Source organism: Uloborus diversus, chromosome 5 (assembly GCF_026930045.1).
Source record: "Uloborus diversus isolate 005 chromosome 5, Udiv.v.3.1, whole genome shotgun sequence".
Lineage (NCBI taxonomy): Eukaryota > Metazoa > Arthropoda > Arachnida > Araneae > Uloboridae > Uloborus > Uloborus diversus.
This window is the reverse complement of record NC_072735.1, coordinates 12,734,893-12,755,221: the sequence shown is the minus strand read 5'-3', so window position 1 is coordinate 12,755,221 and position 20,329 is coordinate 12,734,893. Positions and strand designations below refer to the sequence as shown.

Below are 20,329 nucleotides of genomic sequence, written 5' to 3'. Positions count from 1 at the left end.
TTTAATATATGTGTTACTGAAAAAATCAGGATGATTGCGTCTCAAATACTAAACTGGCATTTAATTAGTCATGTGTTTATGTAAGTGTAATAATAATTTATTTAGAATAAGTTATAGGGGATGTTTTTTGCATTGTACTAGCTATGGGAATTGTATTTAATATTATGTTGCTAAAAAGATTTTTAAAAAATGTAATAATGGGAACAAGATGTATCTTTTCAATAAAGCTATACTCTGCTTGTTAGATAATGTAAATACCTAGATGAAAATTTCTAACTCAGTCAGTATTCACGAAAAAAATACATCTCAATTTTTAATTTTTTAGTGCAGTCCATGGAACAAGACTGTATTTTATAAAGGTGCATACTAAATACGCATAATATGGTGACCCGGAACTCAGGGCATAAAATTCTAGTTTTTCACCTTCCGCAAAGGAGTTATACGTTAAACCACGTGTTTCGTCTTCCGCAGTGGAGTCATACATTTAACTACGTGTCTGTACATAAAATACACCGCCAGCGCAATCAATTCCAGCCGAGGACTGCAGTTTCGTGCTTATTAGCACTCATCAGCCCGGCTTAGGAAGTGACTGAACTGGAGGTTGAAAACCTCTTAAGGAGGCCAAGAGTGCCAAACAAACTGGTAGCTAATGTAGAATTAGCACTTACCAGACGAATGACCGAAGAAATGGTTCAGTTAGTAGATTGATTGACTCGTAGATTGATTTCATTTTACCATGCCTTGCCTTCAATCTTCGAGTTGAACCGAACCGTTGCTTCTGTCACTCGTCTGGTCAGTACCAATTCTATATTAGCTACCAGTTTATTTGGCACTCTTGGCCTCCTTAAGAGGTTTTCCACCTCCAGCTCAGTCCCTTCCTAAGCCGTGCTGTTGAGTGCTAATAAGCATGAAACTGCAGTCCTTGACTGGAATTGACTGAACTGGAGGTGTATTTCATGTATTTCTGCCTTAGCCCTGGCTATAGTGCGGTAGCTTACTGAATACACGTGTATGCAGTCTTGAACTACGAATGTAATACGGAAGATATCGTGAATTATGTCTTATACATTAAAGAAGAATCAAGAAGTGTTCACCGTGGGATTTTGATTCACTGCTCCGTTAGCTTTGTTGTAGATAGGGTTGTTAATGCATGCTATTAACTTTTTGTGTGTACCGCCACTGCCCTTACGAAGTACAATTATCATCTATGACTTGTGGAATACAAGAAAAAATACAATTTAAATTCTATTAAGGCAGTTGAGCATCCTAATTTACGAAAAAAGTAGAGCTTAAGAAATTTAGATACTAGTTTCAATATTCTTCATTCAATATTAATCGATGAATTGTGGAGCAAACTAGAAGCAATTCAATAAACATAAACAAACTGTTTATAATTTAAGTTATTTTTCCTTTTTTGATATTCTCATACCCACGTTTTTAAAGTTTTTACTTACGCCAACAACTTTACCAAAAAAGGCATTTACTCTATACATTTGAAAGTTTGCGAAAACGGCAATTGGATATATTACCATATATGGAACTCTAAACGATAATATGTATGCAATGTGTGGTTTTGAAATAATTACCAATTAAACTCAGGGGGCAAAAAGCATGTTTTCGGAGGAAATTTTTAAAAAGTTTCCAATAGAACCTGTTTTTAGTAATTTATTTCCAACTAGGTGGTTCATATTGTCCTCTGGTATCTAATAAAGAGTTTGATCCAAAAATGTTGAAAAACAAGGAAAATGAATGTACTGCAAGTGTTACTGGAAAAATGACTTTTTGCTTTGAAAAAAAAAAAACCTTTAAAAAACTTTTTCACACATAAATTGTGAAAATGTCTTAATGTCATTCTAAACAACCGTTTCAAGTTTTACAAAGATGCAATAAATGTAAAAACAATATTTGGGACGCTCGCTTACCCTGTATTATTTTACTACAACAAGTGTTAAAGCATCATGTTGTAGGAAATTTTACAAATCTAAGCCGGTGATAAAATTTGCAAAATTTTCACCATAAATATTCGGTGAAACAAATTACAATTGGCCGAAGAGTTTTTTAGATAAGTATTTTTTGAGAAAAAAAAATACATTATGGGATGAACATTTGATGCTTATAATTGTACTTACCTACCACAGAAACGTGGGTATTACCAGAAGCTGATAATCCATCCATGCTTCTAACAGTACAACTATATTCACCTTCATCTGCTGCTCTTTGTACACTTTGTATCGTTAATATACCACCATGACTGACTTTTTGCCGATGATTCAGTGGTAGTAAGATCCCCCCTGAAAAGAGTGCAATAATTGTTATCTGACATAGATTTATCGATTATTAAATTGAATTAATTTTTAATGTTAACTATCATACACAGGGCCGGATTTAGGGAAGGGCAGGCAGGGTTACTACCCCTGGGGTTTCACAACAAAGGGGCCCCCACAATACAATTTTTACGAAATATCCTAACTTTACGGGTCGAAAATATCAGATATATGCATATATATCAAAATATTCGGATATATATCAAAGTATCAGATATTTTCGAAAATATGATGATCTTTTCGAACCCTGATTAGGGGCATCCTCTCCTTCGTTGCCCCAGGACCTCCACACTTCCAAATCCGGCCCTGATCATACAGCAGTTATTTCAACATGTCGTCAAAAAATGTATGTAGTACATCTATTACATATCTTCCTGGACTATGTTTCATGTTATGTCTGATTTTTTTTTCTTACTTTGAAATTAAATTACATGGCTAGATGAAGGAAAGTAACAGCTTATATACTGACTGAAAAATGTATTTCATATCATATAATAGTTTAAATAATGAACATAAAAATTAGAGCTGCCAAGGTACGAAGCATTTGCCGTACATATTCTTACAAATACTCTTTGTCATACAGATTATTTCTTATGTGATTATTTACTTTTGTCTACTCTTTATGTACGGTAAAAATGAAACTATTGCATTAATCTCCTCTCTTAACCCGCACTAGAAGGTCTAGTCCGAGAACGCGCACTACTCGGACGAACACGAGAACGCGCAAGGGGTGTCCTGCACCCCAGTGGAGAATTTCCATTATTTACTAAGCAAAAGTTTATTTTTCACGGTGTCTTTTATAACTTTCTTACGCCAAACATAATTATTACTTTAAACTTTGTAAATCAACCTATTTCATGAGTGATTTCCGCCAAATTAAGACCAAAATTTGAAATTTATTTCACATAAATGCACATTTACATTAGTTGATGCATTTGGTACACATGACATCAGAATGATTTTTGCAAGAAATATTTAAGCATTTTAAGCAACAAGACTCGTTCTTACTACCACAGATATAACAGCACTTGTATGACACCCTTTTTGTTTTTGTATTTGGCTTATTGAAAAATTACCTCTCAAATTTTAGTTTTGTTTGATGCTTGACATAGCTCTCTGATCCGCATGGTTTTTGACAAGTTGAACTGCCATATCTTTAATGAAAAGACTCCTCCTTTTTAATACTTACTTGAGAATCTTTGATTAAGAGCAGCAAAACTCTGAGGTTGAATGTAGCTATATTTAGAACAGACAAAAATAGCACCATTGGCCCCCTTTTTTTTGTAATCCATGCCGTAGAATAAGCAGCTAACCAATAAATGTCTTCAGTTCATCTTTGCTGATATCATTGGCATTTCTTTGTGTAAAAAAATTATATCTAACTCTTTCAATAGGTATTAGTAGACTTCATTATAAAAACCAGAATGCTTTCAAAATAAACTTGAAAATGATTCTGAAGATGTTGAAATATTACTCGCATGCTTCCCAAAAGTTAATATATAATACTCTTTTCTGGTGTTCTTACGTTAGAACGGTATTTTTCTTTCATCCCTTTTGTTTGACAGTCTTTTCCAATGGAAAAAGTTTTTCTTTTACTACCAATTATTTCATCATCTTCAGATAAATCCTCAGATTCACTATCATAATTATGGCACTATAATTTAACATTATTATCAGGCTCCTTATCAGATTCATATATCTATTGATCATCAGTGGAAACTTCATCCAACAGCTTTTGCAAAAGTCTCATACCTTCATCATACGTTATGTAGCGCGACATTTTCGACGAAAATCAGAGACTCACAAGGACGCGCAAGAGGTGTTTAATACCCCATATAAGGAGTTCCAGGAAAACCGCTGCAAGAATGCACACAGCAAACATACCCTACATTAAGCAAGTGACCTTCAAACCAGTTACACCGAGTTTAATCCATTTTCAATTAAGGGAACATAAAAAGTTCGAATAATAAAGTTTTGTGGGATATCAAACACTCCCTTACGCGTCCTCGTGGGTTAATTATACACAAGGTTCTACTTTGCTAAAAGTTAAAACAATCTACAGGATGCGAAGAGATAATTTGAAACCACACAGTAATGTTATGTAAGAAGTGTCTGGTCCATACGTTGTACAACGCCAGCAATAAATAAGGTACGCAATTCAGATGATAATAGAATACGTTCTATTGGTCCAAATAAGATAAAATTTGAACTAGAGATAACTCAAATGATGCGCTTGATACTTAATGAGCAAAACGTTCGGTTCAAAAAGTTACTGATTGTGGCGGCGTTGCCATAAATATATTTAATGGATTTAACAACGACATGAAAGCTAGTCCAATGTTCCCCTGTTCCCGGTATACAGTGTTTTCTAATTGGAAAATCATATTATCTACCTCTGACACATGAGTCTGTTGGAATTCGGTATTTTCAAGAATCCATCCAACTAATGTAAAGAATTGCAGTGGAAAATACGGAGGAGCATGTAGTTGTACTGCATCGTCTACCACCGTATACCAGGAACTCTGCCCGATCTAAAGCACAACATTTGGTGACATGTTCTTCAAATTCTAACATGCTCACTCCGATGTTCGGTAGAGAATATGGTTTTCCGATTACATGGTTAAACGGTATGGGGAACATATTACCTGTTTTTTTTTTTTGCAGATTTTGTTTTTTGATTATTTCTAATTTGTAACACATTAAACTCTTTTCTATGCCAGCGCCCCCTTTCATAACTCTGTAGCACATCTTTTAAATCATATGCAGTTTAAATTACCAATGAAACTCATTCTGGAGTCCTCTGAAGTAAACAACTTATTTCTTTCTGACCCTGAACATTTAGAGATTTTCTCAATTTTGGCCTTAGAAAGTATTTTTCTTAGGATATACGTTAAATAAGTTTATTGTATTATATTTGTAGTTTTAAAAGAAGTACTACAAACTTTAAGTTAAAATATTTGTGCTGCCAAGTCCCACAGAACTCCATTCACCGCAAACATTAGGAGGTTTCGAACGGTTAATTTTTACTTAGTTTCAAATGTCATCTGTTGGCGAGTTGACGTTTCTGGTAGCCAATTATGCAAATGTCAAAACGTTTCCCCACATTTTTAAACGCCAACCACTTATAATAAATGCAATTTTACAAAATACATAGAAAACAAAAAAGACCTTTGGCGTAGTGACGCGTGATACGTGCATGAGGCGATAAGTTGGTATTAAAGTAAAAAATAATAATAAAAAAAAAATCTTTAAAACAAATAAAAGTATTTTAAAAAATAATTATTAATTCATTCTAAACATTACTTTCTCGCTTAATATTTTTATTTAGTTTTTAACTTTTAAAATAAACTGATGAACGGAAAAAAAAAACACGAAAATATGATTGAAACTGGCAATTCGATTTTTAATATTCTACAACTCGCACAAAAGATAAACTTAGTATGAAAAAAAGAAGATAGGACAAGTGATTTTTGAAAGGTAAATAAAACAAACTGTAATAGTTTATTTGTCAATTAAGAAAATGTTTTAACGCAAGAAAAATTCGATCATTTATGTAAGAGGAAAAAGAAAAGCCAACATTTTCCCACATCAGAATTTTTTAAAACAAAAAAAAACCTTTAATATCTATAGAAAGCTTTCTAAACACATGAAATTGTTGTTTAAAAAGGTTTTATTTTTGCAAACAAACAAAAAGATATGCAACTCTCAGAAAACAAAAATAAAAATTATGAATTAAAAAAAGCCCATTTTCTTATTAGAATGTAAAATTCATTAAAGTATACAAAGAAAAGAATTAAATAGATGATTCTTTAAAACTTTAAAAATGCGAAACAGCAATGTTTTTTAATTAAATGTTTTGCATAAGAAAATCTGGTTACTATGAATATAAACACAAATTAATCGTAGCGTCGCTTCTCAGAACCATTGTTCAATATCCCATTATTTTTCTATTTCAAAGTCGTGTAATAACTTTGAATCACAAACTTTAATAGCAGCTGTTTTTCTAAATGTTTAATTTTCAACTTATTTTAAGTAGGAAATGGGTGTTTTCGCTCTTATTAATGAGAAATAAGAGTGTAATAAAAGGAAAAAAAAACAAAAGCTAATTTACTTGCTCTCATTTTTCTCTGCAAATAAAAAAGTTTAATGAAGCTCAAGTATTTTTCTTAAACTTTAGATATCTAATTGTTTCCAAATTCTTTTTTAAAAAAATATAAGAAAAATAACGCTTTTTCAATCAGAAACATGCAGAAGATGTATTTGTTATTGTGTATTTGCAAGTAATACTTTGTAATTAAGAAAATTGCGAAATAAAAGTGGTTAGTTTTTGACATTTAATTATACTATTTCGTTACTCTTTTTGTCATTTTCCCCCGAACTTCACACATAGATTCTAAATAAAAGATCCCTATAAAAATGTACACATTTTAAAGCTGCTTTTCGATACTTATTATTGTGCTAAATTTCAATATTTTTTTTTTCTCGAAAGTCTTTTATTCTAGGGATGTACATGTTTACCAATTAAGGCTTAAAATTTTAAACCGTGAACATACAGCGTCTACTATTGAAATTGCTTTAAAAGTACGTTGATTTTTTTTTTAATAATTTGCCTGATATGCAAATGCTTCCATCTAAACAGTCCATTTCATTTTAAAAATTTAATTGATTAACCACTCTTGATGAATCACTTATGTGAAATACTGAAAATATTGTTTCCCTTCTTAACATAAATCTCAAAACTCTACATTTGTTTAGAATTTGTTTAGCTGAGTTTGTCAACTTTATCTTTAATGATAGTCAAAAGCAAGTTTCAGGTACGATGTTCTTTTCTTGAAACAAGAGATTAAAGGTTCGGTCAGTCACAGGCTGCAATAATTCGTTTTGAGGAAAGACTTCTGAATGCGATCTAAAATTTTTATTACTGCTCTTCTAGTTAACTTAGAAACTTTAAACGGAACGTTGGTCGATTGTTGTATCTCATGGGTGCTAGCATCTATATTTTTTAGAGTCGGCCTAGGCTCAATCTTTAACATGGATCATGGAAATGAATCTGACATTTATCTCATGCTGGTGGCAATCATAGGGGTGTTATTGGAAAATGGGAAGAGATAATGGGGAACATAAAGCAAAATTGTAGGCTTTGGAATAATATAAAACTTAAAACAGGACCTTTACAAATAATTTATTAAAGTAATATTCGAACCAACAATTGCATTGTTAAACTTAAATGGAATTAATTACTGGTTACATTCCAATTAAACATCGTATACAAGAAAAATCGTTGTTTTTTAATTCATACATAAAGTCACCTGGGTTAGATCCATATTACTACATACAGTGATCTCTCGCTTATACGCGACCTATGTTATACGCGTTTTTCACTTATGCGCGTTTTTCTCACGGGCCCGGCCAGCTATATAAGAAAACAATGTTAACTCTTGTTCATTTATACGCGAAACCTAAAATGCACTTTTCACTTATGCGCGATAATTTTTTTTAAATTTTAGTTAAATTTTCTAATTCACGCTTTGCTTATCGGAGGATTTGTACCCTTCTTGTTCTTTCTCTTGAAATACATTCACACGACGTTATTCCATTGTTCAGATTCTTCAAAGAACGTGTGTGTGTGTGTGTTTTTTTTTTTTTTTTTGCACAAATGTGCAATAGGGGGTGGAATTATTCTTGTGATTGACTTCGAGAGGGGAGAATAGGTTACGTACAAAAAGGTTGACGTCACTAAAAATCGTGCTCAAGCGGTACGCGTTGACATAGCCTATCGAAAATCATTTGCATCCTCGTAGATTATAGCACTGATCACGCGACATTTTTTTAGGTTTTGGGGAATTCGCTTACGTACAGTACAGTGCATAAAAAATGACAAAACGTACAATTTCAAGTTTGGCTTTATTATTAAATCACAATGTATAAATGGAAGTTATGTGCGAATTTATTCATTAGTATTAGTAGTATACTATTAGTATTACTATAACTGATGTTAACTTATTGCATTTAAGGTTATTTTTTGGGTTTTTCACTTATACGCGAATTTCACTTGTGCGCGAAAATTGCGTTGTCCCGTTTGGTCGCGTTTAAGTGAGAGATCATTGTATGAGGCAGTGAGAAGCAAAGGGATTTAAGTTGACATTTTCAAGTTATAAGTAAAACGCGTTTAACGATAAGTTCCTAGGTAGGCTTTGATTGAAAAGCTTTTCTAAATCATGCTGCATAGCAGCACAGTAGGGGAGACCGTGGTTAGTTGGCATTGTGATTTTAAAAAACTCCTCGGTTGATTCAGAGCGCCACTTAGCCTAAAAATATAATATCTGAAAAAAAATAAAACTTCATGATTACTGGAAATGTGAGACATCGAAAATTTCATTTTATTTTTAAAGAAAAGAAGATTGCATTTGACTTGTTTCACAAGTGATCAGAATTTCACCAAAAAGTTAGTGTTGAGGGTTTTTTTTTTTTTTTTTTTGCAAAAATGGGTGTTAGCATTTTTTAATCAGGGATTACCTCAAGGCATCCTAATATTATTTGGGGCAAAGATTTTTTACTCCCATGATTAGGAACATCTGAAAATTTCAGATATTCACTATTTAACTAAAATGAAAAAAGAAAAACCAACAAAACGATTTCCGAACTAACCTCTAGATCTTCACAGTACTAATAAGAACATACTGATTCTTTTCTTTTTTTTGCTAATTGTGTCCTGTAATTTTCGAGATTATTTCTGTCACCAACATTTAGAGATGTTCTTCAACTTACAAAAGTACAAGAGTATTAATTGGATCCTGAAGCTCTGGTCATTTATTATCCTTCGAAGTTTAAATGCATCTTAACTTTTGTAGCTTTATTCTTCCTATTGCATGATTTAATTGGCAAAAACAGTTGAAAATAGTGGAACTAATGAACATTAAGTTTTCAAACATGCATCTCGAAAGATTTCAAAATGTAACAAATAGCCAAAAAGTTAAGTGTTTTAAATTAAAATAAATTAAGTATCAAAATCCCTTTTTTTTAACTTATTTATTTTATTATTATTATTATTTTATATAATTTAGCGACCGAAGCTCCTTGCTTTTAACTTTCTCTTCTAGAACAACTGTAGCTGCAGTGTATATTTTGCTTAGCTAATTTATACTTTTGCGTGCATCTTGGAATTTCTTTTAGTGATCGTAATAAAATCAAACGATTATTGACACGCTACGTTTGGTACTTACAAAAAGTGTCACGCAAGGCAGTATCTCTACGAAAGAATATCACTTAAATAGATTACTTTATAAAAAACGTCAAAAGATCTTTATCTATTATTATGTTCACGAGTTGTGACGATATAAGATTAGTTTTTGTCTGACATAAAACTTTTTGATCGTAATTTTGCAAAACGATTCTCAATTTATAATAAAGTAACATGATTTTTTATTTTATTTCTTTACATGTTTCTTATTAGGGCGGTTTTCTTTCTTGCATTTTTAGAAATGGTTACAAATGTAATGCATAACTTAGTTTTTAACAGAAACGTCACTTTTACCCCAGCAAATTTTAAATTTTTTTAAAAATCTAGTTGATGCTTTTTCGTGAGTACTTTTGTTTATTGATACTTTGTAGCGATACTTTTAATGGCATGTTGCAAGTTTCATTTAGTTATTCATCATAAATCGTTTAAAGCAATAAAGAAACAGCTTGAAAGATATATGACTCATTTAAAGTGTATTCTGAACTTGTTGGCTGTACAATGATACAATCCCAATCAATCAGTCCACGCGTACTGTGCAACCGGTGTGTTATGATTAAACTTTTACAAAAACATCCATTAAGGTTTTTGATAAATAATATTTAAGTTCTACATAGGTTCTGAAATTACTAACAATCTATTTTTTTCAGTTCTATATCACATTTTCTACTGTCAGTCACCAATGAAACTCATATCTTGAGAGGAACGTTTAGAGTCATTCACGATAACTGACGTTACCTGAATAAAAAAATCATCGTTAGTCCGCAGCAAACGTGTAAAAATACCACACTGGCTAAGTCAAATAGCAGTAAGTGCAATAAATCACAACTTTCAGTTTTGATAGCAATTTTATGATCCACCATACCATATTACTTCTTTCCAACTACTCTTTATACTTACAGTGCTGGTAAAAAAAATTGCACCACCCTCGCATTTTCACAACAATGGGATTATGTGAGAGGTTTTGGTCGACCGATTAAAGATGAATGTAAATGAAATTCTGCAAAACTTATGAAATAAACATTTAACAGCATGAATCCGATAATTGTTTACGTAGATCGGGGCTGCTTCCGGGCCAAGACAAACTGCTGACGCCATGCTCATTTTTCCATTTCTGAACCTGCGTGTGAGTTTAGAGAGAGAAAAAAATACTTAACCCCAAGTCAATTTAAGTCTAATGGCAGGATAAAAGTTTTTAAATTGTTATTTACCAGTTTTGTCCTATGGCACAGAGCAGAATCATCCTGGAAAATGACGTTTGGAGCTGAAGTATAGTGATCCCGGATAGTATTAAGAAATTTCTCCTCCAAAATGCCAATATACACCTGAGCGTTTACTGTTCCTTGCACAAAGTGAAGCCCACCAACTCCTTGATCAGAAATACATCCCCAAATCATCTGGGCTACGGGATGCTTGACTGTGTGTTGAATGCAGTCGGGATTATATTCATCTCCTTTGCGGCGAGGGTGATGAATTTTTTTTTACCACCACTGTACATTCCGTTTCATAACTTTTACAGTCCTGTATACCCTTGAAACAAAGACTTGTGCAGAACTTATTCCTTTCTATGCTTGTCAACAGCGCATATTTAAATATGTAAACTATTCAAGTGATACAAAGATATCAGCGATGATAGGATGACATTTTCACAAAAGACTTGGATTTGCCGATTCTTCATTATACTCCGTGTCAGATAAGATTATAATTGGTGTTCAAGTTTGGTGTTTTCAGACGCTGAGTGAAAATATTTGTAAGGCCATAATTTTGAGCTCCTCATTTATTTAAACTCACGTATTGCTTTGAGATAACATACCATTCTGTATATAATTGTGTTAAATACTTCATTAAACAGTTTAGTGTTTGATAGGCACATTTCAACAGCGTTAATTATAAAAATATACTATTCGTTGTATTGATTATTATACAAATATAACGAGTAGCTGACATTCATCGCTGTACAAGTGGTTCAACGTATTTTAAAATACAAGCTTTTACCTGATTATATAGTAAGGTAAATATTGGGGTAATTCTTCAAAGAGTGTAACTTTTCTGTCACATGCGTTTTAAAGTAAAAACTTTAAGGCACAATTTTTAATTTCATCAAAAATATATCTTTTTAAACCTGCCATTATTTTTTTAACAATATTTTTTTTGAATATATTTTTGGTGCAAAACATGTGAATTCTCACCTCCCTGTCATGTCACACACCTTGCGTGACTGTTTATGTTGCCTAATAAATTGTTTAATTAAAAGTATATGCTTATTTATTTATTATCCCTTTCAGAAGTGTCTCAAATAATAATTGTTTAAGTACATTCATTTTTTTTAATGTTGTGTTTTAGTTAGTTTTAGTAGGACAAGGAGTCATGTACCACAATAAATTCTCACCTCCGTTACCTAAACACAAAATGCCATTCCTCATTAATACGTGGCAGTTATGACATCAAATTTTATCTTTCATGATACATGGGAGCCCCCTTGTTTATTTTCAGCCATAGGTAAAGTTGTTAGATTTTTGTCGAAAACCAAGAAGATAGATTTCGCTTTAAAAACTTAGTGTGGTAATTCTGACTTCTCACCTCCGAGAACTTAAGGGATGCAAATTAATGTAAAAAAAGAGAACTGAACATGTTTTCATATGCTTAACATGTGCAGATTTTAGCAACGAAGAAAAAAAACCCTTAAAAATGTATCTATTATGACTATATTAATAGAAAACTCCTCACTTCCGTGACGACCTAGTCAGTGTCGTAATTTCTGAGGTAAAAATAAGTGATGGAGGGAAAATACATCAATCATGGGCATTCTACCAAAATTATAAATTGCCAGTATATCCTCAAATTTATTAAATTCCACTTTTAAGATTCATTTTAAACCACTAATTGAGCCGTACTTTAATTAAGAGAGCTTAATATTATATTCCCACTAATCATTAAAATAGCTGATTGTTTGCACAATTAAAAAAATACTACTTTAATATTAAATTGGCCTCGATTTTTAAATATTAAAAATTATTATTATTTTTTTTTTAATTTCCGTGAACAAAGCATTTTTTTTTACATTTATTTTTTTTTATGAGTGAAATAATTGGAACATGGCTGGGCAATTGTTTATGGTTACTTCTAGTAGGTAACACTTTCATTTAAGAGTGAAAAAAACAGAAAACAAAAGGTTTCGAAATTTAAAAATATTTTCGTTCAAAAGTGACGTTTTCTGGAGAATGACCCATTCACGATTTTATACATTTTTTCTCATTACCTTTTCCCCTCCTTCTTCTTTGAGGAATTCCCGTTTGTAAATAGAAATATGATGTTTTTTTTTTTCCAATGAACTTTGCATCGAGTATATACGCTTTGCAACCCCCCCCCCCCCGGGAAAATTCTAAATGAAGGGCTTGTACACTTTTTTTTTCTAAACAGCCGTAATTTTAAAAATATAATTACCTTTATTCCATCGGACCCCTTTGATAGGATAACCTCCATAAGGACATCTCACGATCAGATCTTCGCCAGATATTGCAGTTATATTAGGCATAGGTCTCACAAATACAGGTCCGTACACATTTAGTCGAGCAGCATGTGACGTACTGCCTACATCATTGCCCACGTGACACTTATACTCTCCACCATCCTCTGGCCTTGTTTCTGTCAAATTCAAGAAGCTTATCACATGACCATGTTCCGTGACGTAATCTCCTAGAGCAGTTCTGGCACTTCTTCCTACAACGGAACCGTCGAGATACCAAGTAACGCGAGGTATAGGATTACCAGACGATGCGCATTTTAGGGAGATCGTCTCTCCTGGATGAGCAGTTTGTTCCGGGAAAACGGATATAATCGAAGGTGGGACATCTGAAAGGTACAACAAAAAAATATAATAAAAATATAAGAAATTAAATTATATTCAATTTACACAATTTCAAATCATATTACTTGAACTCAAGACTGAGATGGGAACATTTTTAAATGAAAGAGAGAGAAAAAAGAGGAATTAATTTTAAAAATAAGCACATTTTATTTTAACTACTTTAACATATGGTGTTTAATGAAACATAGAAAAGACGTAAATAACACTTTCAAAGCAAAATAAATAACATTAAAATAATGACGACTATTTCCAAAACCTCAATTAAAAATTAGTTTTGCAAAAACAAGAATATAATTGTACACAAATACTTGAAATACACAATACAAATACGCTCATTTACGGGTACCTGACATAAATATAGAACCTATTTTCGGTCATTTTCTGTAGTTTGAAAAATTTAAATAAAACTATAGATAAAAGATGTTATTTAAGCTTTCTAAACTGTATACTTCAATGGAGTGTCCGTAAATCACGTTCACGGAAAGTGCAAAAAAAAAAAAAATGTCTGCAATATACTAGTCACAGGGTGTCGTCTGCTGGGACTGTAGTAGGAGCCTTCATACAACATGATTTAGAAACATTTCTTAATTTAAACCTACATACAGTAACGTTACACGCGTTTTAAGCAAAAACTTTCAATTTGTCACTTTCGCCTCTCTGCCTCTAAATGCTTTGATTTTCATTACATAATCATTTCTAATCATATAATTCCTTTTAAAACACCCTCTATTCTCCGTTGCAACACAAGCAGCAATACGATCATTCGCACTGAATCGGAAATGTTAAATTACTTTCCCTATGTCCACTAAAAATTCAGAAAAAAAACAAAGATAATAAGTAAACAAAATGAAAACTTGATGAAAGAAAATGTTTCAACATATTTGAAACTAAAGAACAACAAAAAAATAGTAGCAATCCTTTTTGGGAAGAAAAGAGCAAATGTATTTTCCCTTTTGTTATTCGAAACATATAGTACAAAAATATTTGCCTATTTCTAGTATATGTGGTGCATTAGTATTAGATGTTTGAGCACTCGCCGCTACAATTCCATAAAATGGAACAAACACTGTTTTGCTTTCGCTATGCTGTTATTTTTCATCCTTCCAAAAAAAAAAAAAACATTGCTCCATGAACAATAAATTGTATTGCATAAGTTATATTTGAAATAATAACGCGAACTATAAGTTTTTGGCAATCATCGTAACAGTATCGTAATTTCGGCAAAAAAAAAAAAAAAAAAAAAGAAAAAAAAGTAAGTACTTTTTCAAACAAATGGTTGTATGATGTGTAAGGTATTCAACCTTACTTATAAGGTATTCAACCTTACTTATAAGGTATTCAACTTTATTTATAAGGAATTCAACCTTACTTATAAGGTATTCAACCTTACTTATAAGGAATTCAACTTTACTTATAAGGTATTCAACCTTACTTATATTGCTCTTTTTAATCTAAAATGGCGTTTTACTTTGCTCCTGAGTTTTCACCAAAATTGAGTTTAAACGAATATATTTTTCTTGTGCTACGCATAATATTTTGTTTTCATTTATTGTAGAAACCATGATATAAACTGTAAAGCAGGGGTTGTCTTTAGGAAACCCCTCTACCCTTTTACTCGTTCGGCCCATTGTTTAAAAAAGATGCAAACAGATCTGCCATTGGTTAGACAACCACTCCATTCACATAATCACAATTACTTAAACTTTCTAATGACAAATTTATCAACCTGATATTTTAAGTTCAGCAGTTCCTTGGGCGCCATCTTGGTCATTGTAAACGAAGCACTGATACATGCCACGGTCTTCTCTTCTGAGTGATGCTATGTGCAGGACGTCCCTGGAAAGGAGCTGGACACGATTGGATACGACTATCTGCCTCTGGTCCTTTCGCCAGGACACTCCATGGACTGGATACCCTGAGACATTGCAGGTAAATGTTGCCTCCTGTCCTATGTTGAGCACTTGGTGTGGTGGGAGTAAACTCACGGAGAGCGGAGCTGTAAAAGGGGCATAATAATATGAACATCTCTAAGCATTGCTTTCAATTACATTTAGCATGGTTTAAGTAACGAGCTGATGTGTGCCTCACATGACTTCCTTTTACTCCAATTTAATGTCATTTTCCCATTATTGGTAATTTTAATGTGATTCAATAGTTTACTGTCTAAATATCACCAAGTGACCAAATTGAAACCAGATTTTAAAAATCAAATCGCCAAGTTTGTCGCCAAGTTTGCGATAAAACTTGGCGGAAGTCGTAAAAATGGATATTTCGCGTGTCTATACGTTCTTAGTCACTTATCCACGTGTGGTCGAGTCGAAAAAGAAAACTCATCATTCATTCGGAATTGAGTAAAATGGAAATTGAGGTCGATTGAGTGATTTTTTTTTTCGCGAATACAATACTTCCTTTTTTGTAAAAGGAAGTAAAAATGAGATATAAGATGTTGTAATGAATGTATATACTCAAGTTAGTGTCTACATCGAAATTAAAATTTAAAAGAAAAAAACAGGATGTGAGTTAAAGTACAACAACATGCGTACAGGTACAAATAAAAGCAATTAAAAATAATAAAAAAAAACTCTGCGAAAAGCAAGTTTCGGGGTTTCAGTTTTTAACTCTTTTAATTGCTTTCATTTGTACTGTCGTAGACAGGTTTTTTTTTTTTTTTTTTTTTTTTTTGCATTTTTGTCATCTATTGTATATTAGCTTTATTGTACAAGCTTACTTTTTTTTGCTTCCGCTGAAAAAAAGCGGAAAAAAAATCTGATTTCAACATTCCCCTATTGTTAGTATTGAATCCGAAACACATTCCTTCAAATATTTCGAAAAATCATTTCAGCAGAAACTGCCGTTTATATGTATACACGTTTTCATACTTTTACTCATTTCGTTGTACAAAGTTTTTGACGCCTTCCTTTACATAAAACAGGTAATGTCGTAAATGCACTCAATAGAAGTGAAACTTTTGTACTACAGGAAAACATTTTTTTTTCATCAATTACATTTGAATAGCATAGGATTGTGTTCATCGTTAATTTATTTGCATAAAATTATATACATATGTATCACTGTCCCTCATCTTATTCTATTGCAAGAAGTGAAATTATTGTTGTCGTACAGATACTAAAATTGACGCACACCACAACCTGACTGACAATCATAGGGTCTAAATTGTCAAAGTGCGAAGCATTGTACTTACTGGACCCCGAACTGACTCCCAGCTAAGATGTGTAAGGCTTATTAAAAAAATTGCAAATTTCAATCAAGAATATGGATTTAAAAAAAAAAAACGAGAAGACTGAAAAATACCAGAAATGCGTTGATTGCACACACGTGTTTCAAGGGATACACTGTTGATAAACAACAGCTCTACTCAAAGCAGTACACGTAATCATGGACAACGAGAAAGAAAGAAAGCAATAAGTGTGTATGTGTAACTTTTCGTAACACAAAAAACAACTATGTCACCTCCTTTACACAAAAGTTTAAAGATAAGAGTTTGAAAGCTTTCGCATAAAAAGATTCAAATACGTAAAACTCCTACTATTTACCGAAAATGCACCGGCTGACAAACATAGTGTTGTACTTTTGTCAGCAACTAAGGAATTGTCAGGCAGGCTTTTGTCAAAAAAACGAAGGAACAAGTAATAAACTTCAAATCAAATCGTGTGCTACTTTAATGAACAGAAGCAGCACTTACACTAAAAGGTCAGGAAACCCATTATACAAAGTTTTAGTGCAACATTAGCTAAATTTAAGGTGACAATTTTTAAATGTCTAAGAAAAATGAGAAGAGAGGGAAAAAAGTGGAAAATAAATAAAATAAATTGGATTGAATGTTAGTTCACCACGATTAGATTACAAAAAAAAAAAAATGTTTATTTTTAATTTCGCATCGTGCATTTAGTATGGCGAATCTGGAAAAGACTGAAGGATGCTAAGATGCTGTTATTATAAATTAAAATCATTCTAGCTGAATAGTGTTTTTTAAGAATGTCCGAAATATGATAACGAACACCGTGGTGTATTTGTGAACATGGAAAATCACAGCCTGTCTAGCCAACCTCACCAAAATTTCACGAACACCTTATTTTTGGTCAAACTAAAAGTATGAACTACCTGTTACTATAAGAGCACTTTCAATCCTCCTTTCTCCAATGCTGTTACGGACAATACATTGATACTTCCCCGCATCTGTCTTGACCACCTTTCTAATATTCAACGTTCCTTGGACCATCCACACTCGTCCATCTTCTTTGACAGACAGCAAGACACCATTAACGTCTTTCATCCACCTGAGCAAAAAAAAAATTGAATTTTTGGCATCTTGAATTCAAATTATGTTTTTCGCAATCACGAGCGCGTGTGTGTTTGTGTAGGCGCATGTGTGTGGGTGCGTGCGTGTGTGTATGTATGTATGCATGTGTTTGTGTGCAAGTTGTGTACGTAGTGCTGTGTGTGTAGGCGTTCGTGTGTGTGTATGTATGTATGCAGTGCTGTGTGTGTACGCACGTGTGTGTAGGCGTTTGTGTGTGTATAGGAGTGTGTGTATGTGTGTGTAGGTGTGTGAGTTTGTATGCGCGTGTGGATATGCGTGTGTGTGTAGGATATTGACGCAACCTGGAGACGGTTTTCACTAGAGGAGCAGCATCGTGAGGAGTAATTCGACGGTGATGCTGCAGAGGGTGCTGGTGAGAAAATAAAATGATAGCAAGCCAAAACAGTCAAATGAGAACAATAAGCAATCGTGATTGCTCAAAAAAGCACTCATAAAATATGGAAGCGTTTAAAGTTATCGAAGCGTGGGCACAGTGAAAACGATTCTGAAACGTTCCTGGAAAATAATGGGCAGCTGATGTGCCCAACTTCTACCAGTAACATAGCTTGCAAAATCCAGGAACGTTTTCCGCGTACATTTAATAACCTTCCTAATATTATCCTGGAAGCTTCCTGAAAAATTCAGAAATCTTCCCGTTACAAACCAGTCGTGTCTCTGGAAAATTAGAGTAAACTTAGGAAGGTATAATATATTACTGTCTAACCATCGATTACATGGAAAGGCTAATATCCGGTTTATCGGCGGAAATGGACGTATCTATTAGTTTATAGGGATGTTAGTTGGTTTGTTTAAGAGGTGCACTTTTGCCTCTCTATTATTTACCCTTAGTTTTATAAAAATGAAAATTTGCTCACAGCCAAATTTTTTTAATCAAAAGTATATTCGATCTATATTCTCACGGCAAAAATTGATTGATTTATTTATTCACAACAAAATTTTGAACTTACCATTTTGCTTTTACGTTCCTGAACGAAATGAAAATATTTTATTTTCTTTCTATTGTTTCCATGGTAACTATTTTTGTTTCCCTTTATTTAATTTTTGAGAATGCAATAAATGAATAAGGCACTAGTGACATCATAAAACGCGTGCATGAAAATCCCATCGTTATTTTCCCTTCTCCCCTGCTGGATTCATTCAGATGGAATCGTCTTTACTTGGCAGATTGCCGAATTACATACAATCCGTGGTCAAACAGTAGCTTGGCATCTTCCTGATTTATCAAGGAAGTTCCAAGAGCATTACTGCAAACATGGCCAAAGCGAAGCCAGAATTAATGGTAAATAACGAGAATTTTACTCGCGTGCAATTCTTGCAACACAATGCACGCCATACTTATTCGCTCCCTTAGGAAACTTATTTAGCATGAGCGGGCCCTAATTGAATTGAAGCCGATACCCTTTATAAATACGTTCGGTCAATATTTAAACTGGGAGGTAAAAATATTTTTTACAAGAGTTAAAAGTCCGCATTCGTGCAACTTGTAGCAATTCAGGATACTTTTTGACAGTGATACTTGATTTTTCCAGGAAGTAGATAAAAACCTTTAAAATCCCGAAACCTAACACAGAAATACCCTGTAACCTCACTGCATTCGAACCTCTTACATACGTATCTCTGGTTTAATCGGATCAAATTTGAGGAGTAAAATAAAATGTACATTCAGTTTAACAATAATTCTAAATTACGATAGCTATAACGGAATTATAACCCCCCCCCCACACAAAATATTCCATTTTTCTTTTGATTAAATGTACAACTCTTGTCTAGGGTTTGCAGCAAATTATTAGACAACATGTTGTATTTGGTGTGTCAGCCTGACACCACTACAGCTGAAATAAAAGTGGCAGAATGTTTGGCGAGTAACAATCTTATGCATTTTTGTTACAAAGCATCGTTTCTTGCTGTTATAAAATATTAATTATGCTTATTTACGAGTATGTTTTACACATTACCCATGTTACTTGGATTATCTGCATTACCTTATATCCGAAGTAGACTGGATAAGAAAGTATATAATGTAACATAAAACATGACTTCTCAATGACGAAGTGAGTATCTTCATAAATATGCAGATCATGCTGATCATAATTATGGATGAAAAATAAATCATAGTTCATTCAAACTCTGAAACGCAGAAAATTTTAAGCGACAAATTGTGTTTATGATTATTTTGATCAAGTATTTTTATTGAAAATATTTTAACTACTGTTTCATGTTTTTCTCTTTTTTTTCCCTAACCATTAAAATTAAGTTACTACTGTGAATTTCAGCTTTTATGAGAAATTTAATTCATCAGTCTATTTTGTTGCTATTCCAAATGAATAATCTCCATTAAGAGTGAAACTGCAGTCCCCGGATGTCAGGATGTCGAACTTGTGTCCGGAAGGTCCCAGGTTCGATCCTCACTGGTCGAAGATCCAACGTCTTCATTAATGGTGACTGGGGAACGTTAAATATACTCGTGGTCACAAAGTCTTCCAAATGAAATGATACCTCTGGGGGCGCTGGACCGGGGATTGCTCGGTTTCTGGTCTGATTCAAAAAATCAGAGTTGT

At 33.0% G+C, this 20,329-nt stretch overlaps 1 protein-coding gene across 1 annotated transcript in view; it reads right to left on the bottom strand.

Moving 5' to 3' along the window:
- LOC129222448 (cell adhesion molecule Dscam2-like) overlaps positions 1-20,329 on the bottom strand; it is a 327,768-nt gene that overhangs the window by 60,484 nt on the left and 246,955 nt on the right. The window contains exons 7-10 of the mRNA XM_054856962.1: positions 17,552-17,727; positions 15,156-15,425; positions 13,006-13,413; positions 2,130-2,291 (exon numbers count right to left, since the gene is read on the bottom strand). Coding sequence (XP_054712937.1) covers positions 2,130-2,291; positions 13,006-13,413; positions 15,156-15,425; positions 17,552-17,727 — 1,016 coding nt within the window. The remainder of the gene's footprint in view (positions 1-2,129; positions 2,292-13,005; positions 13,414-15,155; positions 15,426-17,551; positions 17,728-20,329) is intronic.